The 20,965-nt window shown below is 45.1% G+C and overlaps 1 protein-coding gene across 5 annotated transcripts in view; it reads right to left on the minus strand.

Moving 5' to 3' along the window:
• Nucleotides 1-20,965, minus strand: part of LOC135520439 (dual specificity tyrosine-phosphorylation-regulated kinase 1B-like) — an 83,684-nt gene that overhangs the window by 8,531 nt on the left and 54,188 nt on the right. For 3 of the 5 annotated variants that reach the window (XM_064946007.1, XM_064946006.1, XM_064946005.1), the window contains exons 1-5: nt 18,044-18,673; nt 4,889-5,034; nt 3,041-3,160; nt 2,104-2,292; nt 65-212 (exon numbers count right to left, since the gene is read on the minus strand). In XM_064946007.1, coding sequence (XP_064802079.1) covers nt 65-212; nt 2,104-2,292; nt 3,041-3,160; nt 4,889-5,034; nt 18,044-18,188 — 748 coding nt within the window. In that variant the 5' untranslated portion in view covers nt 18,189-18,673. Of the gene's footprint in view, nt 1-64; nt 213-2,103; nt 2,293-3,040; nt 3,161-4,888; nt 5,035-18,043; nt 18,674-20,965 lie in introns of those variants that run through there. The other 2 variants (XM_064946008.1, XM_064946009.1) reach the window with 2 other exon arrangements.

Below are 20,965 nucleotides of genomic sequence, written 5' to 3' on the forward strand. Positions count from 1 at the left end.
GGTATACATGCAATAGTGTTAGATCGTAAGTGGGGCTTAAAGCTGTGTGGGTGTGTGTCCTCACCTATGTAGTACTTCATCTCGGTGTCGTGTTTGTTCATGAGCTCCAGCAGTCGCAGCTCTATCTGGGCCTGGTTCAGGAAGGCTTTCTTGTTCTTGATGATCTTGATGGCCACCCACTCCTGCTCGTGGTGGTCATAGGCTTTCACCACCTGCGGGATGGCAAAGGTCACAGGTTAGACAGGCAGCCATGTTGATTGTAGCATTTGCAGGTGGTAGGGGCCAAAGCTCCTTCACCAAACAAAAAATAGTAATTATCCCTTTCCTCTTTCCTCTTACCCATTTATTCTCCTCACGTCTGTAGACATACTTCATTCACCCCATGCAACTCATCACCTTAAACTTTGAAAGTGTTTCTCCTCTCTTTTCTTCCATCCTCTTCTTTCTCCCTCCTCCCCCCACACCCTGATCTATCCTCCACCCTGACCTATCCTCCCCCCACACCCTGATCTATCCTCCACCCTGACCTATCCTCCCCACACCCCCTGACCTATCCTCCCCACACCCCCTGACCATCCTCCAATCTGACCTATCCTCCCCCACCCCCTGACCTATCCTCCACCCTGACCTATCCTCCCCACACCCCCTGACCTATCCTTCACACTGACCTATCCTTCCCAGACCCTGATCTATCCTCCACCCTGACCTATCCTCCCCACACCCTGATCTATCCTCCACCCTGACCTATCCTCCCCACACCCCCTGACCTATCCTCCCCACACCCCCTGACCTATCCTCCACCCTGACCTATCCTCCCCACACCCCCTGACCTATCCTCCCCACACCCCCTGACCTATCCTCCCCACACCCCCTGACCCATCCTCCAACCTGACCTATCCTCCCCCACCCCCTGACCTATCCTCCACCCTGACCTGTCCTCCCCACACCCCCTGACCTATCCTCCCCACACCCCCTGACCTATCCTCCCCAGACCCTGATCTATCCTCCACCCTGACCTATCCTCCCCACACCCCCTGACCTATCCTCCCCACACCCCCTGACCTATCCTCCCCACACCCTGATCTATCCTCCACCCTGACCTATCCTCCCCACACCCCCTGACCTATCCTCCCCACACCCACTGACCTATCCTTCACCCTGACCTATCCTCCCCACACCCCCTGACCTATCCTCCCCACACCCACTGACCTATCCTTCACCCTGACCTATCCTCCCCACACCCCCTGACCATCCTCCAACCTGACCTATCCTCCCCCACCCCCTGACCTATCCTCCACCCTGACCTATCCTCCCCACACCCCCTGACCTATCCTTCACACTGACCTATCCTTCCCAGACCCTGATCTATCCTCCACCCTGACCTATCCTCCCCACACCCCCTGACCTATCCTCCCCACACCCCCTGACCTATCCTCCACCCTGACCTATCCTCCCCACACCCCCTGACCTATCCTCCCCACACCCCCTGACCTATCCTCCCCACACCCCCTGACCCATCCTCCAACCTGACCTATCCTCCCCCACCCCCTGACCTATCCTCCACCCTGACCTATCCTCCCCACACCCCCTGACCTATCCTCCCCACACCCCCTGACCTATCCTCCCCAGACCCTGATCTATCCTTAACCCTGACCTATCCTCCCCACACCCTGATCTATCCTCCACCCTGACCTATCCTCCCCACACCCCCTGACCTATCCTCCCCACACCCCCTGACCTATCCTCCCCACACCCTGATCTATCCTCCACCCTGACCTATCCTCCCCACACCCCCTGACCTATCCTCCCCACACCCACCGACCTATCCTTCACCCTGACCTATCCTCCCCACACCCTGATCTATCCTCCCCACACCCTGATCTATCCTCCCCACACCCTGATCTATCCTCCCCACACCCCCTGACCTATCCTCCCCACACCCCCTGACCTATCCTCCCCACACCCCCTGACCTATCCTCCACCCTGAACTATCCTCCCCCTACCCCCTGATCTATCCTCCCCCCACCCCTGACCTATCCTCCCCTATACCCTTTCCCCACTGACCTGCCCTCTCTATACCGTCTGTCCCCCATGTCCACTGACCTGCCCGAAGGAGCCCTTGCCGATGAGCGAGTCAATCTCGTAGCGGTCCAGCCACTTCTCCCCGTTCTTGACGATGTAGTCGTAGTTGTCATCGTCGTAGCCATCGTTGTACACCTTCCGCTCCTTCTTAGTGCTCGAGTCCTCTGGGGGCACCTGCTGGGCACGCCGCTTCTTCTTCGTGTAGTACACCTGGACACGGAGGAGAAGAGATGGAGAGAGGAAGGGACGGGCGGGAAAAGAGAAAGAGGGGTAAGTCACTAATGTTTCTTATTTTGCCACACTACTGTTTGGATCGATCTCGGCGGACCAAACCAATGATAAAACTGATATCCTTCACTAGTACAAGTGTATGCTAATGCGGCTACATATACCTAGGGTTGCAAAACTCTGGTAACTTTCCAACCAGGATTTCTGGAAAACCAGCGACATTTGGGAAAGCAACCAGAAATTTGCAACCGTACATCGAATGTTTATACAAGGGGTGTAAAACTAATTTTTCCCTGGAGGCCTCATTTGGTCTTCAACGAGGTCCAGAGGGCCGCACTGAAAATTGGTTATACTTCCTCGCCGTCCATTTTGCAAAAAAATTGTCTCTATCCATCGTTTTGGGAATTCTGATGTTCCCTGACTTGCTGGCTTTTATTTAAGCGATAAGCGAGCTGGACAGTCCAGAAACGATATGAATGTAGGTCATATCATTTCTACACAGTTTTGATTTGTTTGTTTTTCATTTGAAAGTATATTGAGTCCTCCCCACAAAAATATTGAAAAAATTAATACAAATAAAAACATCTATTTTACTCAAACCACCCGCGAACTGGATAAGCTGTGAGGTGATGTTTCCTGCAGGAGTCATGATCTCCAGGAAGCATCACCTAACAGCAGCAGCAGAGTCCTGTAGGGCCTGATGGCTGGCTGACACACACACTCCACTCACCTCATTGATGTGCTTGTAAGTCTTGATCAGATCGACAGAGAGTTTTCTCAGCGGTGCGCTGGCGGGATCTCTAAAACTTGGGGGGATCCTCCTCTGCAGTATGGTCGCATCAGACAGCACCTGGAAGAGACAGGTGGTGAGGGGAGCCCCAAAACTGGCCAAGACAACCCTGCAGTATTCTAACTAGCTGTAATTAGAACTAAAGTAAATAAAGGTCACTATACAATGTGAGTGGAAGGAGTAACTTCCAATGACATAACTGTGGATGTTTGAGTTAACCTATGTATACAGGCAACACTGTTGCTTAGCGACAGAACAGTCTATCAGTGATGGTGGTTGTAGTTGCTTGTCAATAGAGTACAGTACCAGTCAAAGTTTGGACACACCAACTCATTCAAGGGTTTTTCTTTATTTTTTACTATTTTCTACATTGTAGAATAATAGTGAAGACATCCAAACTATGAAATAACACATATGGAATCATATAGTAACCAAAAAAGTGTTCAACAAATCAAAATATATTTTATATTTGAGATTCTTCAAAGTAGCCACCCTTTGCCTTGATGACAGCTTTGCACACTCTTGGCATTCTCTCAACCAGCTTCATGAGGTACTCACCTGGAATGCATTTCAATTAACATGTGTACCCTGTTAAAAGTTCATAATGGAATTTTCTTTCCTTCATTATGCGTTTGAGCCAATCAGTTGTGTTGTGACAAGGTAGGGGTGGTTTACAGAAGATAGCCCTATTTGGTAAAAGACCAAGACCATAAAATGGCAAGAACGGCTCAAATAAGCAAAGAGAAACGACAGTCCATCATTCCTTTAAGACATGAAGGTCAAATTTGGTCTGATGAGTCCAAATTTGAGATTTTTGGTTTCAACCGCTTTGTCTTTGTGAGACGCAGAGTGGGTGAACGGATGATCTCCGCATGTGTGGTTCCCACCGTGAAGCATGGAGGAGGTGGTGTGAAGGTGCTTTGCTAGTAACACTGTTGATGATTTATTTAGAATTCAAGGGACCATTAACCAGCATGTCTACCAAAGCATTCTGCAGCGATACGCCATCCCATCTGGTTTGCGCTTAGTGGGACTATCGTTTGTTTTTCAACAGGACAATGACCCATAACACCCCTCCTGGCTGTGTAAGGGCTATTTCACCAAGAAGGAGAGTGATGGAGTGCTGCATCAGATGACCTGGCCTCCACAATCACCCAACCTCAACCCAGTTGAAATGATTTGGGATGAGTTGGACTGCAGAGTGAAGGAAAAGCAGCCAACAAGTGCTCAGCATATGTGGGAACTCCTTCAAGACTGTTGGAAAAGCATTCCCCATGAAGCTGGTTGAGAGAATGAATGCTTAGAGTGTGCAAAGCGGTCATTAAAGCAAAGGGTGGCTACTTTGAAGAACATATTTTGATTTATTTAACACATTTTTGGTTACTACATGATTCCATGTGTTATTTCATAGTTTGATGTTTCCACTATTGTTCTACAATGCTGAAAATAGTAAAAATAAAGAAAAATCTTTGAATGAGTGTGTGTCCAAACTTTTGACCAGTATTGTACGTGATGCTGACATGTTTGAGGTTGTGGATGTATATTACAATCCAACAGGTAGGTAGCTTCTCATTATGTCCATTCAGTATGTGATGCTAATACCTCCGTGCACGTGATGAGTTGTGGGTGTGTATAGCGTCAGTATAAGGGTGTGTGTGTATAGCATTGGGTGTGTGTGTATATATATAGCGTCAGTATAAAGGTCTGTTCCTAAACAGAGTATTATTCTAAACAGAGCATTAAGGAGGGCGTTTGGAGGGTCCTGTGAGGGCGTTAGCCATTGGGTACCTGCTGCTGTTCAGCCATGGAGTGGATGTTGCTGAAGGAGGGGTGGCTGTGCTGGCTCGACATGGTTGGCTCAGCGGGGGAGAAGCCCAAGGCGGCAGGCTGGCAGAGGGTAGAGGAGGGGGGCTTGCATCCTGAGCTGCTTCCACCTTCGCAGGATAGACGGAGAGATGGAGGGAAGGGGGAGAAAGGACGAGAGAGGGAAAGGTTTTTAGAAGCAATACATCGACATGAAGCTTCCTAACTCATCATACATACACTGGTACTGCCGTGGGTGTGGGCACGAGCACTGCACTGCAGAGGAAAAGCACACATGTGCTCTCTCACACACCCTTCTTGGCTGTTCTTTGAAGTCACACACATACACCCTATCAAGGATGTAGAGCAAGAGGGTGGGGTGGCTACTTAGTAGGGTACCACTCCACAGGGCAATTTAGCTCCCTGCCAGAAAGACCATACAAATAATGGTGGAGTGAAATATCTCTATGCAAGAGGGTGTCCCATTTCAGCAGAATCAGCATTAGCGCAGGTCAACCTGACAAAGCCAGGGTGTCTGACTGTAAGTGAGATTGTGCATGTGTGCGATGGAGAGAAAGATATAAGAGACCTTTGTCAGTAGTCCACATTGACACGCCTCAAAACCAGGACATTTCCAAACAGAACTTTCTCTCCAACTCCTTCTTTTATATGAAAAGACAAAAGGAGAGGTGGCTTCTCACAAAATATAGAAGATGGAACTTAACCAAACCATTTTTGTTGCTGAATGTTGTGAGCACTAAAGTCTTCTGATTCCATCAAGGTAGCTAGCAAATATGGACACTGTGGGTTAGAGCTTCAATGGGACAAACCACTGTGTGACAAGACTGTTGCATCATCCTTCCCAAAAAAATGACGAGTCACTGTTTAGTGTGCTGCTTTGCTTCCTCATTAAGTTCCACCAGACTTGTTTTTCTGTCAGAATCCCAGGTTCAACTTGACTGAGATTCTCTGCAGTCTTGAGACTTTGCTTTGCCTGCAGTTTGACTGCAGTCGAGCTAAAATGGCTGGAACACAGCAGGCTTGGTAAGAGCAGTCGAGGGTGGTATTGACAGTGCCACACGCTCAAGCCTGATTTCCACCAATGCCAAGGCACAGCAGTTTGGAGCGCTGGCTCCTGGGTAAACCCTGGCCTCCGCAGAATTTCGACCTCTCTCACTCGCTTTGCTAGAGGGGGGCTAGTCGCTTGTACAAAAACCAAAAACATCCGCCAGTGGCTCAGCAAACCGGCCTGGAAACTCATTCCACTGGCATTAAACACATACGGAGTCAGACTACACTTTGACCTAGTTGTGGATGGTAGAATGTTTAAGACAAGACGTTCATCCTGGTTGTTCTAGGTTAAAGTTTGAATAAAAGTTTAAGTTTAGACCAGGGTTTCCGTTAACCTGTAGACGGCTTTTGGAATATTTTTTTATTTTTTTTAAAGCCGGTGAATAAAATTGGCGCCAGCCAAAACAATGCAAAATAATGATTTTTAGCCTATTCATTGATGGAAATACACTTGACTGGTCATACTTATCGGTCTATAGGTTAATTTGCATAATTTTGTGGAATTAAACTGGCGCATATATAGTATATTCGTTATGTATCATATTTATCACACGTACGTACAGCTTACAGATACAGAGTGAAAAATCTGTCAGACACCGTCTCAAACAGAACATGCATAGGAAATGAAAAGGCTTCATCAGCGTGTCACACACCATTTTGCAATGAGCTGGAGAAAGTACGCATTTTGAAAACATATACTTAATTGTTTGAAACATGAACATTTTACTACATTTGAGGCATGTCTTACCTTGCCTCAAAGTAGCCTAGCCAAAATCAGACCATATTCGAGATAATTATTTATAGCAACTTTTCTTTCATTGTCCAGTAGCCAAAGCACAATACTAGTCCTATTAGCAACCTGCGCTAGTTGTTGCACATTAGATATCCCTCTTTCTACATTTCTAACAGATATTTCCATCTCTGTCACATGAAACCACTCGCATGTGCAGTACGCTTTGCTAACGGCGTTTTCCCATGAATTGCATTATGGAACAAACATTCACGCGAAGCCTATTACCTTGTGCGCATTGTTGGGCTTAAAATGTGAACTAATATTTGATCAACATTTGAAGCTAAGCATTTTGATCGGTTGCATCACTCATTTTCATGTAGCCTCGACCTACTGGTTGTATGAATTTGGGATCTTTCGTTCCACAACTGTCCCGGAGTCTGTTTGGAATGGGCTATTTCTTTCTCGACAAGCTGACCAATAGAACATGTAAACTTTTCCACTATGGGGATAGTAGATTGACAGGCTAGTGATGTTGCTGCTCGTTACTCTTCTTGTTGGCTGAAGAAAAATAAACGTGCAGTTATTCTAACATCTTCAAAGTGCACGTCAGAATCCAGTAAGGAGGACGCACATCGTTGTATCCTCAACTTGCATGTTCTGTTAATATGAATTACCATAATGTAACATGTGAATTCTGTCATTCTGAGCACAGTGGGTGGATGCCCTAATCAGGTTATTCATCCAATACACATTGGGCCGGTAAATCTCTCAAATGTCCAGTTAATAACACATTCTGACGGTCAAATGTCAAAAGACAGGGAAATGATGTCCCTTAATTTATACAGTCTGTCCATCCCCAACTATGTTCTTCCCTCCAGATGTGAGGAAGATTAAAAAGAGGACATGGGGCACCAATGACCTTACACTACTGAACAGTACCAACAGCATGTCCTATTCAATGGTTTGGTTACTTATAGTGCAAAACCCTTTCAGCACAACCCTTACAGTGCAACGTCCTAAATTGCTGATGAAAACATTGACCACCTTGCTAGTGTCCTGCAAAACCAACAGATTAATTGCATGTCTCCGGTAAAGTGCAGAAAGAAGAATATGAAAAAAGGGGGTATATAAAAGTGATGAGATATTTCACAGCCAATGCTTTTATCACTGGCTTTTAAAGTGAGGAATAACGGGGGTGAAATGTATCAATGACACATTACAACTTGAAATAGCCCGCCGATCAATGGCCGTAGTTTAAACAAAGTGCAAAACAGCACGTCTGAGCACCATCAATCCTGAGGGGTGACTGCACGCATTCCCTCCTATTATAGGATGAGTCCCAACACCGACATCAGGAGCAGGCTGAGGAGGAAGGAGGAAACATTACACACGCCGACTCATCTCAAACTGCTTTCTGTCTCAGCACAGATACAGAGAGAAACACTCAGACACAAATATTCATAATATTTCTTATTGCTGTTGCATTGTCGAGAAGGAACCTGCAAGTAAGCACCTTATTGAACAATGTACATCATGTGGATCCTGTACATACGACTAATAAAACTTTAAACACACACACAGTATGTCTCCGGTACACTAATAATTCAATATTAAACTGATTATGGCAGTAGGCAGATAATGCAATTGTCATGTAAACACCTTACTCTGCTCATCTTAAAACACCCGGTTTTCTGAGCAATCTTTTTAATTATTAGGACATGTGAACACCGACATTCCAGTGGTGTCTTTGATCTGCGCATGTGCTAGCACCAGCAGGGCGGGCCTCCCTCTTTAGCCCGAGTGAAGTGTGTTTGGAACAACAATATATGCGTTTTAGAAGTCGTTTTCACATACAAACTTTGTCCAAACTCTAAATGTGATATGCTCGCTGTGGTAGAACATTTATTTCCAGGAAGCCTGACCTCAGATGTGTCCATGTAAACAGGATTATTATGGAAATCCTTCTTCTTGCAAAGCATGTAAACAGTTTAATCAAACTATTATATTCATCTGACTATCCACAATAATCGCATTATTGTGAGCAGGTAACCACACTCACACCAGACCTGTATCCAGAGCTTACAGTGTTACAGTGAATCAGCCTTTCAGATCAATACGACCATGTTCTACAGCAAAGACTGTTTAATAAATCTCCATCAGCATTGTGAGAGGTTAACAATACAACACAGTTTAAATGGTTAAACTAAATAGGACAGCTGCACCTGCAATGTTGTGGTTTTATGCTACAGTAATGACTGTAGATGCACTGGGATCAAAATTGCAAAGAAAACTGTAGAAAACCGGTCTACAAAAAAACAGAAGAGAAATTTCATAACGCACAGAAACTGCTGTTGTTATGAGAGGCCTTGTTCTGCCCTGGCCTCAGTTGGGAGGGATATGACGATAGTTATGAGGGCTATCTGCCGAGCACTGAGAAATGTCACACTGTGCCTTTAAATGCTGAAGTGAACACATTGAGAACTTCCTGAGTGTGACACCCCCTTCCTCTCTGGCTGCTCATTGGCTGCTAGTATCCAAGGGCTGGGCGGCGAGGTCTCTATAAATAAACCTGGTAGCTTGTGCTGTATCAGCAACCCTTCCCACAATGCTGCTCTCACCCTCCCTCTTCCTCCTCTATTTCTCTCTGCCTGTTACCTCTTTCTCTCTCCCCCAGTCTCTCTCACCCAACCGGCCAAAGCACTCACACAAATGTTGTCTCTAATGGGGCTGGATATTAATAAAATATAGTAGGTAAGGGCACACCGCCATCTATATACAGACACACAGGTGTACTGCACAGGGTAGAATTCATCCTCACTTATGCAAGTGTCAAATCGGACTGGGTTAAATATATACAGACAGGGGTGTCTGAAGTAATCATTTGCACCAATTAACTGTGCAGGGACCGTGAGGTATCCCACCACACCCCTCTACAGCTGACAATCAGTGTGTCACCATAGCAACAGACCATCCCACTATCTGTCTCTAAGGAAAAGGAAGGAAATGGTGGGGGGGTGGGGGGGTGTAAGGCCAACAGCTGAACCCACCGTCTCTCCCCCCGCCCCTGTCCGTGTTGGCCCCTCTTATACCCTGTTAGGGTAACGGGAGTAGTGGTGCCACCAAGCCAAAGTTGGACACAGGGCAAAAGGCAAGAGGTGGGGGGGAGGTAATGATGGAAGGAGGGAAGGGATAGAGTGTGGGTAAAGAGCTAGGTCTGTATGCTTCAAAGCAGAAGGAAGCTTTTTGGCCACCGGTTTCCCACTGTTCAAGTCACTGGTGTCCATTACCCTCCCACTCATGCAACGACACTGTGGATGCCTGGCTGGTACACTGACATATTAACTACACACATTAACACACTCGCCGCCACAACACGGGCAAGGAGGACCACCGTCATCTCTCCACTGCCCGGTCAGGATCTCCATGCTCTCATATAGGCACACCTGACAGAGCCAGGTAACAGGCAGGTAAACCCAGTACCGTTAGAGCTCCCTCTGTGAATGGTAAAATCACCTTGAACTTTGAAGACAGCAACTCAATGCTGCTAACAAGTTACTTCTGTGTTTAGAACAACAGTAAATAGAACACTTTCCCTGTCGTCACGCTGACGACAGCCAGACTACTTTCCTGACTAACCTTGTCAGTGCTCACAAGAGAAGGCACCACTGTCAATAGAAAGTTCCAAAAGCAAAATCTTCTTCTAGAACTGTCTCTGAGCTGACCTCGTGCAGGGTGCAGACCCAGGGAGGGCGAGTGGCAGGGGAAGCTAAGCCCATGCCCTCGTGGTGCCCACTGTGTCTGGGCCAGGTCAGGTCACTGCGGACACTCATGCTCCTCTTTCCCGGCACAGCCGGCTCACTGGCACTGAGGGACAGGCACAGCTGAGACACAAATACTGCGCACTCTGACACGGCGCTTTCAAGCCCAGACTGTGAAAGAGGGGGTGTGAGAGTGAGGGAGAGACAGAATGTGTGTATGCAAGACTGGCTGCTTGTACATCATGAATATGACATTCCATCTGTCAAATTCTATGTCATAATGTACCTGTGTGTCCCTCCACATGAAACCTCTCTAGTTGTCCCTCAGTGTAAAGGCTCTGGACCCTCACTGTACTGACCCAGACCATTAGCTACTTCTCAAAGGTCAAATGTCATACTCTTGCTTCCACATGCCGGGCAACATGCCCGACATGATTGGTGCATCAGATCATTGTCATGACATGACTGGCTTGTACAATCACTGGACTGAAAATACAACCACCTTGGCTTCGGATACAATCCAACAGGATGAAGACAGGCCGGAGGGAAGTACCTATCATCATATGACCACAGTATCACAGTAGTTTGATAAAGGAGGAAGTTCTGGGCATTCACTGGAAGTGTGAGCCATCCTATGGAGTGAACTGACTGCCGATTAGGCTTATAAACTGAGTCCAGGTCAGGAAAAACTCCTTGTCCTCCTGGTGACAATCTCCACCTGCCAATGCCCAGACACCAGCTAAACCTCCTCATATCACTGGCCTGCTCACAGCGCCGGCTGGCGGGCAGCAACAGAGTGCTTTATTTATTTGAGAGCAGCCAATGCTCTTCCTCATTTCCTCTTGACCACCCACACACTGAATGTGCCTAACACGTCTAGCAGCAAGGAATGGAGCGGAGGGGGGCTAGTAGGATTCTCAGGAAGTGAGAGATGTCATCCCTGTGTCTGGCAGTGTGAGTCAAAGTGGAGGAGGAGGAAACAAGATTATTCATCAGAACAGGAGCGGGAGTGATGTCCCACCCCACACGCCCCAGTGATCCACAGAAACCTAAGTGCGTCCCTCGAGTGGAAGCGTCTGTGTTTGGGTGTAACAGTGGGGGCCAGTTGAGAGGGAGGAGGGGTCCAACATGCAGCCACCCAAAAGGTCTCTGAAGACCAGCCACAGTGTCAAACAGAACACTACACTACATAAAAGACAATGATAAATCCTCTACTGCATCAAGTAACAGGTACGTGACTCAAAAGTCCCCATGAGATGTAATTTCTCAGTGTCATCAATCTAGAGTTTCCATGCCAGCTTCCCCATACCTGGTCACCCCCTCGTACCGACCCCTCTACCCCAACACCACCCGCTACACCCCCAATGAACTTTATAGACAGTCAGCCCCCCAAAGCTGAGTCAGACTGAAAGCTATAAATAACAACCATCTGGATCAACCTCTCTCATCAAACAGTGACACTGGTAAATTGAGCACTCACACAGTACATACAAATATAACTACATCCTCTCCCAAATGTAATGGGAGAGGAAGGCCGACGACAGCCCTGGTACAGGACGATTTGTGGCCGTGGTACTTTCTGGGCTCTGGCTCGACAACCTCTACTACAGAGAGAGGGCTGGTATGGATGAGGATGTGCTTAGTACCCAGCGTTTGATGTATTGTTTTTATTAAATATGTTTCTCTTCCTGCTGGTCAATCCAAATGGCCATCTTGTCAGCAACGACTGAAGCTAATCTGCTGCCTGAAACCCCTGATGGCACAACAGGAGGTATCAAACACAAACACACGACGTTGTACAAGCTTTCCCATTCCTCTCAGGTCAGGCGGGCATGTTTGGCATTGTTGCCAAAAACGTAGCAACTTACAGCATATAAACCACTCCCTTAACCAACAAGTTTCAAATGTGACCCAAAGGTTCTCATCCTTGTTCACATCTTAGGACGGCTGCAGGTTCTCCTCAGCTCTGGACTAACTCATTAGACTGACCAGCTCTAATCAATCTCAGTGTGATCAAGCTCCTTTGGTGGGCAGCAGCCTGGGCATGTCAGCTCCTGTAGACGCAGCAGCTATTCATCTAGTCGTGCCTGCCAACAGGTGAGGTCAGTCTGATTCTTCAGATGGAGGAACAGAGGGGGAAGAGTTACAACTCACCACTGAGGTGTGAACTTACATACAGCCTCGCAAACTGCCTATTTTACTTATGAAAGAACAAGAGAAAGAGAGAGAGGAGGAGAGAGTCAGAGAGAGAGTGAGAGAAGCAGGGGAGAGTTTGCTTGCTAAATGTTTTATGTGCTTTCAGTGATGGAAGTGGCTGTGTCAGCGTGGATACTGAGAGTGATGCGCAGCAGGGGAGAGGCCGGGGGAGGAGGGGTGCAGAGTGTGTGGGGGTTGTCTGCCAGGGGATGTGGGACGGCTGGGGCTGCGGGTACAGGCTACATGCACACTGTGCTCTGCTTCTGCTGCACAATAACATGTTTTCCTTTCAAGCTTGCGTCATCAAGGGGGGGGGGGTTGAGAGGAGGTCGAAGGGTGGTAAAATAACACAATGTATAACTTAAAATTAAACCAAATTGTTTGCACTCATGACTATTGCATTCAATTACATTTTCAGACAACTTAGAAGCAAAGCAAATACTTAATGAATGTATTGTATTGTTACAAATCAACCTGCAAGGTTGCTAACCAACTAGCCTGCTAACGTTAGCCCTACCAGGCTGCTAACGTTATCTTAGCACTACGAGTCAGCCAGTTGCTAATAACAACTAGCTTATAGCTACATTAAAGTAAACCAACGTTTTATAAACACATAACGCCATCTCACCAGTTATTAAAGAATGTTAACGTATTTAACTAGTGTGAAGCGAAACACCACCACAACACAAATCACCTCAACCCCCCCCACACACACACAAACACTTAGCCTACGTACTCGCCTCCCTAACAATCTCTAGTCCACACATCCCTTCATCACCACAGTCTAAAAGTCACAGCCACAGAAAATAACAAACTTACTTTCCCTCTTAGCTACAGTCTGAGGGAGATGGAGGGGTGAAGCCTAAAGGGCCATTTTGACAGACTTGGGAGCGTTGCAGAGGTCCCCCCCTAACCCTGTATACCAGCTCCTCCCAGCTAAGCTACAACAACAACAAGGATACTCAATCCAGACTGATTTATTGGATGGCGCATTTGTTTACCTCCACATGACACCAACTTCCACATGAATCACATTCCACAGAGGGGGACAATCTCAAGGGACAGCAGCTTATAGAGCACCACTCCACCCACCACCTCCTCTACACCAGAGGAGACTGGTGGGAGGAGCTATAGGAGGACAGGCTCATTGTAACAGGCACCTGCCACTAACTGTAACCACACCAAACACAACACAGTCCAACAGGCAATACTGTCTGGGGATCTTGTTAAAAACGCAGCAATCAAGAGCATTGATTGCATCATTTCAGTCACATTCTTGGAGGGGGGAATGAATGATAACTTCAGTATATTGTTTACTGGAAAGTCAGAAAGATAAACATGACTCAACCACAGTAAGCAAGGGGACAAGACGTTTCACCTTTAGACCATAAATTAGTGCAGGAAACAAACAAGATGAAGGGGGGGAAAGGAGCAAAGTGCAGCGGTGGGGACGTGGTGTTTGTGTGACTGCTTCAGATACCGCTGCTTTCAGTCTCACAGTCCAAACTCCACTAACGGAGGGCCTAACCTGAGATTTGTTTTCTTTCCCCAGCTCTAATATGGCCCTCATCTTCTCCCTCTTGTTCGTCTACTTCAGGAAAAGAAGCTCCCACCATGCCTTTACCTTTGGCCTTAGGCCTAACTATTATCATATCTTCAACATTTCCAGACAGAAAATAAATGAACCAGACAGAAAGTCACACTCTTTCTCAAGCATGTTACATTTCTCTCCAGCATCTTTCAGACAGTTAAATCAAATGTTATTTGTCACATGCTTCATAAACAACAGGTGTAGACTAACAGTGAAATACTTCCCCAGTTACTCAGGGCCCTAAAACTAAGTCAGTAACCTACACATGGCCGCTCAGCCCGCACCACACTGTGAGGACGGAAATAGGCAGCAGAGAACGAGTCAGTTGGATACTCAGATAAAAATAACTTACATTAAAGGGGGATATAGCTGAAAAGTCACCCAGATATGTGGGTATAAAGACTGCACTTTCCCCTCATGTCTCACAGAGTCTGATACCTCTTAAAGTCCAGAGAGGAGCTTCGAGTTACAATTGACAACTACAGCTGTGCGTTGATTTACAATTAGCCTGCAAAATCGCTGTTACTAGGAAGTGATAATGGCAACAATAAAAGTTATGCACTCAGCTGTAAACGTGGACTCGAAGTGTCACCATCTCCCTACCCCATCTCCCTACCCCCCATCAATAGAGATAGCAATATTAGGAGTGAGGTCTGGCCAGTGAGAAATACTTATGGTTGAGGGGAGGCGGGGTGACTAAATAACTTTCCAACTGCCAAAATGTTATGGCCACCAACTTAGGTAATCACCAAGTCAAGTTATTTCAGTGCATGATAAGTTTTATTTCTGATCAAGCAGAAGCCTTGTTTAATATCGACTAGACTTCCACCAACCATGCTATGACAGACAACAGTAGGTGAGCTAAGTTTCAATGTAACCCCCAGACACCGTGCCCACTTCAGTGGCGGCTCACTGTGTCATGAGTGGGAGTCTCTCAGCAGGGGGATGGGACCGACAGGCCAGTGATGGACACAGACAGCCCTTTCCTGAGCCAAGCTGCAATCCAATTTAAGGCTTATGGGGGCGAATCTGCATTAAACTACTGTACACTAAGCAGTCTACAAGGTGAATCCCATCAGCTATTCAACAAGTGTTCCCCTCGTGCTTCACTTTTCAACCCAACCTCTCCTGTCCTCTCAGCCACATGCCGATAACTTGCTTACGTTTGATGGGAAACTCCTGAGATAAATGGCACCATGGAAAGCTGTGACCTTAAAATAAGTGTTACAATGTCAAGCATCAAGGGCACAGCCATGGACAAAGTGCATGACTGACTGATTGACTGTCTGACCAATGGCGGTGTCAGTGCTTCCCTGCTACCATGCTGGACCAGCTGGTCAGACTGGGATCAGTGGGGGATGGTGGCTGGTGTGGTCGTCCTCACAGAAGCTTTAGATTGCTTGTTTGAAAACTTTTCTTAAAATGGGCCAATTAAGTCATTTATATCTAAAGAGCATTAAGTGGATAAACGATTGACGGATAATTGAATTCCCTTCTTGAGCCAATGCCAGAACTGGGCAAGAATGGGAAACCCTTACACAAATAAATAATGAAAGTATAAACAGAAGAGCATTACAAAAACTGAACAATTGTCTCCCTAACTCAGTATTCATTCATGCCTTCATCTACCCCCAGCCCCAACTCTCCTTCTACTTCCACATGTATTCTTCCGTCCATTGAATAGGCATCACCATCTCCACTAGCTGCTTCCTGTACTAACACAGACCTGGCTGTTCACTGCTTGAATGTCAACACACTAAGGTATCGTTTTCATTAATAAAACAGGCTACATCCTTTGTAATAACACAACAATAAGCCTGGTGTTCAAAAGTAGTTCAAACCCCTGCACCTGTAGGTCCAGGTGTTGCTTTTGATTGACCTGTATTGAACCAGCAGGTCCAGACAGTGAGAATCTATCTACAACAGTCAGATACCGTGAAACGTGACAGAACATAAGATGTGAAATTCCCCAGGGGCAGGGATTCTGTGAAGCACTTGACTTAGACAGCAACAACATAAATCTGTCATGCTACTCGTAAAATAAACTGTGAATTGCCCAAATGTCAAATATTATGTAACCCTGTGAAACTTTAAGGGAATCTCCACAACAGAGGTGATACAAACGTAACCTGAGAATTAAAAACAATATGCATCAGGCCCCTAGAAAAGGATAGGACACATGGAGGTGGAGGGGCCCCATCACAGGCTTTGAGGTTTAACACTCAGATCAATAAAGTTGTTTTGCAACCTCACACACACACACACACACACACACACACACACACACACACACACACACACACACACACACACACACACACACACACACACACACAGTGGAACTCCCAGCTTTGCTAGGATTTCCCAGCTGCCATGGTAAAACACGCTGAAGTGTGAACCACATGACTCTTACAAGTAGAGCACAGCTGTGCAGAACATAAAAGGCATGTGTCCATCCATGGAAACACTAGGACTAAAAGATCAATGGACTGCAGTAGTAACACCTGGGCAACGGTACCCTTGAAAGGGAATGAATTTATTCCCACAATTGTTTGAACAAGTGGCTGGAGACAATTGTGGGAAAGGAGAGGGGGAAAGGGGGTTAGGGTCTCCGAGATGGAACTTCTCTAGGTGGGATTTGCTTGAGTTTTTGTGATGAGCATTTCTGGGAATCCCCGGCCCTATTCAAATAAACCTAAAACAACTTAAAATGATAAGAGCATAAAGGTTTAACACGGCGATTGTTGAGGTAGGTGTTAAAAAATGTTTTTTTATCCAACCTGAGTTTAAAAATTAACTCAGAACAATATGAACAGGTTGATTCTGTAATTACATCATTGTTATGCCAGTAACAAAACATTACAATATTTGTATTAGTTCCATTCTACTACGTTAAAACATGTGTATGCTATTCCACCGAAGTGCTCTACAACAATGATGAAAACTGTAATTGATGCATCCATGAGAACAGTAGTAGGACACCGACCAATGGAGCTCTGCAGCTTCAAGTTTAATCCTCTGACTCTTATGGAAATAATGGATAGGTCTTTCCCCCATTCTCTCGCCCTCCTCTCATTACGTCATCACTATAATGCTTGCTTCTTTTTTTTACCATTACAATGGCACGCAGTTCCGTGATTGTTCATGACTTTGAGGATGATAAGCACCAGTGTCATCAACACCACAGATTGCAGACACTATGCATGAACAACGCTCAAGTGACAACTACGCTAAAACAACGCTCAAGTCAAAACTATGCATGAACAATCCTCAAGTCAGAGACCACAAACTGCTTAAGCTCAAAACATCGAACATTTACAAGCATTGAACCAACCAAGAGAAACCAGGTAGTTGGTGCCATAGGCAGACACATCTTGATCCAACTCATGCTATAATGAACATCGGTCTTATCAGTTTGCGTCATACAGGATGAACATGTAAGGATACACAATACTCATATCTCAACTAAAAGCATTGAGGATATCACATGCTACAAAAGTTTCATGACAACATCCCACAGAGGTGGTGAACCTTTTGGAAGAGAGGAGGGGGTCTCACAGAGAACTATACAGGTGATGGAATAACAACGTACTTTTCCACATATAATTCCACACTCATTATTCAAGTATGACAAATAACTATCTTTGCTTAGATTGATCCAATAAAAGTTTACAACACGTGCTTAGTGAGAGAGCGAGTGAGAGTGTGTGTCTGTGTGTATACTCATTCACAAACCAACAATATGTGTCTGTGTGTATACTCATTCACAAACCAACAATATTTGTACTAACTTTTTGTCGGTTTCCGGAGTAGGTGTGACTGAGTTGGTAAATAGCGACTTTGTTCTGGGTTGTTGATCCAGGATTCGGTCGGCAAGTTTGCGACCATTCTGTTAGAAGGCTGTGGCTTCTCCTCCACTGACGAAGTGATCACCATCTGAAACTCTTGTGTGTTGGGCTGCTGTATCCCAGAAATCAAGTCAAAGTTTATTATTTGGGGATTCCAAAAATTACTTTAGAAAACTATGAGGATGCATCAAGTGTAGAGTGAAGGGGTAATCCTCAGCTCAGAACTCTTCAGAAAATTCTGCAATCCAGCAATATACATCCAACAACAATAAAACTCAGGTTTGAACCGGAAAGGCAGGTATATAAGGGTTTCACACAAAAATATTTCTTTGTCAACAATTCAATCCTGAAGTGGTGGAGACATAGGAACCAACGAAACTAAAAAGGCACCATTAACTTGTTTCCAAAAAAGTTTCACGTCGTCTTTCCTCTGTATTCTTTATTACTATGTTTCTCTAAGGCAATGAACTGGGTTTCAGGCAACAATGCTTATTTATTTCTGACGTAAAAATATAATATAATTATTTAAACTACATATTCTTATATAATTCATAGCTATTTCTTATTTAATATATATATATATATATATATTTATATATATATATTTATATATATATATATTTATATATATATGCTTCTCTGTGTATATGGGGAAGAAAATATTTGGTTACTCAAGTTTGCTTCTTATAAGTGCAGTTTCTCATGCATTGTTCCTTGTTCCGTGCTGAAAAAAAAAGTTTAATTCCAGTCAAAGATAAAAAGAAGTTGAGCAGGGTGAGATGTATATCTGGGAGCTTGACTGAGACAGGACCCCCACTCGAATTTCCAGTTTTGATAATTCAGCAGCTGACAATGGAACCAGAGCTAAAGCTGGAAGTGTTGGTGAGCTGAGTGTGGGGGTCTCAATTTCCAACTACACCATTTACCCCATCACTTTAAAAATAGCCTTTGCCTCTTAGATTCCGTGTAAGTATCCTATTGTGAACTAATCAGTCAAAAAACAAGCAGGTGAAAGCAATCCAAAACATCTGTGCTGTTTTCTTTCCCAGACTTCAACCTGGTGGTTTAATCCAGTGACACAAATGGTACAGTTCAGAGAGATAAATCATCCACAGTAAAAGCTTTTTGTCTTTGTCTCCTCCACCAGATGCACAAACATGAAAATCTACCCTTCCCCCTTGAAGGAACTAGCGAAGTCCACAGTTAACTGGTGCCCTTAATAAGCGCTGCCAGGTCGAGAGGTGGGAGGAGAGGGACACGGAACTAAAAACACGAGTGACAACAACCTTTAGCTTGTGAAAAATGTTATCGTGTGCAGGAAGAAGAAATTAACACGTTCATGCAAAAATAAATATGACAAAGCAAAGTGCTCACGTGCAAGTAAGTGTATTCCAAGGCACAACAAAAGTAAAAACCGTTTTTAGTGTCAGTTTCAGTTTCTTGCTCTCTATTCCAAAGCCTCTGATCTAGGTAGAGTCAATGCGAATCTCTTGATGATAAAAAAAGTGAATATTCAATTTGTGCCAGAGAGGCGTCCTCATACGCAGCAACAATGTATCCTTCTCTCTCGCCAGTTCACTTGGGTGGGAAAGGCTGTTTGTTAACTACAGAATGTCAAATACTTGAATATAATATTTATAGCAATAGATCCGGTCCGCACTCTCCCAGATACTATTTTAATTATTTTAATTGACGTATCTCGTCTGACAAGACATTGACGACAGTACAATAGTCCGGGTTTGGAGTCTGATCGTCAGTTTTGATTCAAAAAATGTAGCGACTGCTCAACAAAAAATTAAGTGGGTTTCCGGAAGTGAGTCTTGATCCCCGCGAAAGTAAAATAAAAACGTGCATTGAAAACAAAACACTTTACTCCGTAGATCCAAATGATCAAAAGCAATAGACTTTTCAACACTGTCACCTCCCTCTCATACTGTCTTCTACGCAGTCGTTCGCTGGCAGTCAATTCGGAGCTTCTGTATGTGTCTCGATGCTCTCTCCTCACGCTCCTGTCGTCTTTGATACCTCCAGGTCAAACAATTAACTATATTTTCATTCAATCCTCTGATTTTTCTCGCAGGATATTCACCTCCGAGGTGGTGTTCTTCCCGGGTAGCATTAACTCATATTCGCCCCTCTCCCGTTATTACTCCCTGTGCTGGCAACCCTTTCTGGACCGCTCCGGATCCACACCCTGCGATGCGGATTGTTCCAACAGCTATTAGAGCGCAGGGGGGCTGTGGAGATACACTCCGATAGCAGCGGAGTTGACGCAGCTCCATGCACATTAATGTTTAAAACTCTTAAATTATCGGGGCCACCAAGAGTCACAGTACAGCAAGGAGACATTACGCATAGTTTTATTTCCCTGTTTATGTGACATTACACGCGGGGTACTTGAAATATTGTAATACTGTAACCCTGAGACTTTTCGCATCCCCCCTTTTCGAGAGTAGTTGCGCCACCAAGTTGCTCCTCTCCATTTATAGTAACATGCAGATATATATACACATATACACATGTATATATACATACATATACATATACACATGTATACATACACACAAATGTATATATACATACATACATACATACATACATACATACATACATACATACATACATACATACATACATACACACATACACACATACACACATACACACAAATGTATACATACATACATACATACATACATACATACATACATACATATGTATATACACATGTATGTATACATACACACACATGTATGTATACATACACACACACGTATGTATACATACACACACACGTATGTATACATACACACACACACACACACACATGTATGTATACATACACACACACACACACACACACAT

This window comes from Oncorhynchus masou, chromosome 29, assembly GCF_036934945.1.
Source record: "Oncorhynchus masou masou isolate Uvic2021 chromosome 29, UVic_Omas_1.1, whole genome shotgun sequence".
Taxonomy (NCBI): domain Eukaryota; kingdom Metazoa; phylum Chordata; class Actinopteri; order Salmoniformes; family Salmonidae; genus Oncorhynchus; species Oncorhynchus masou.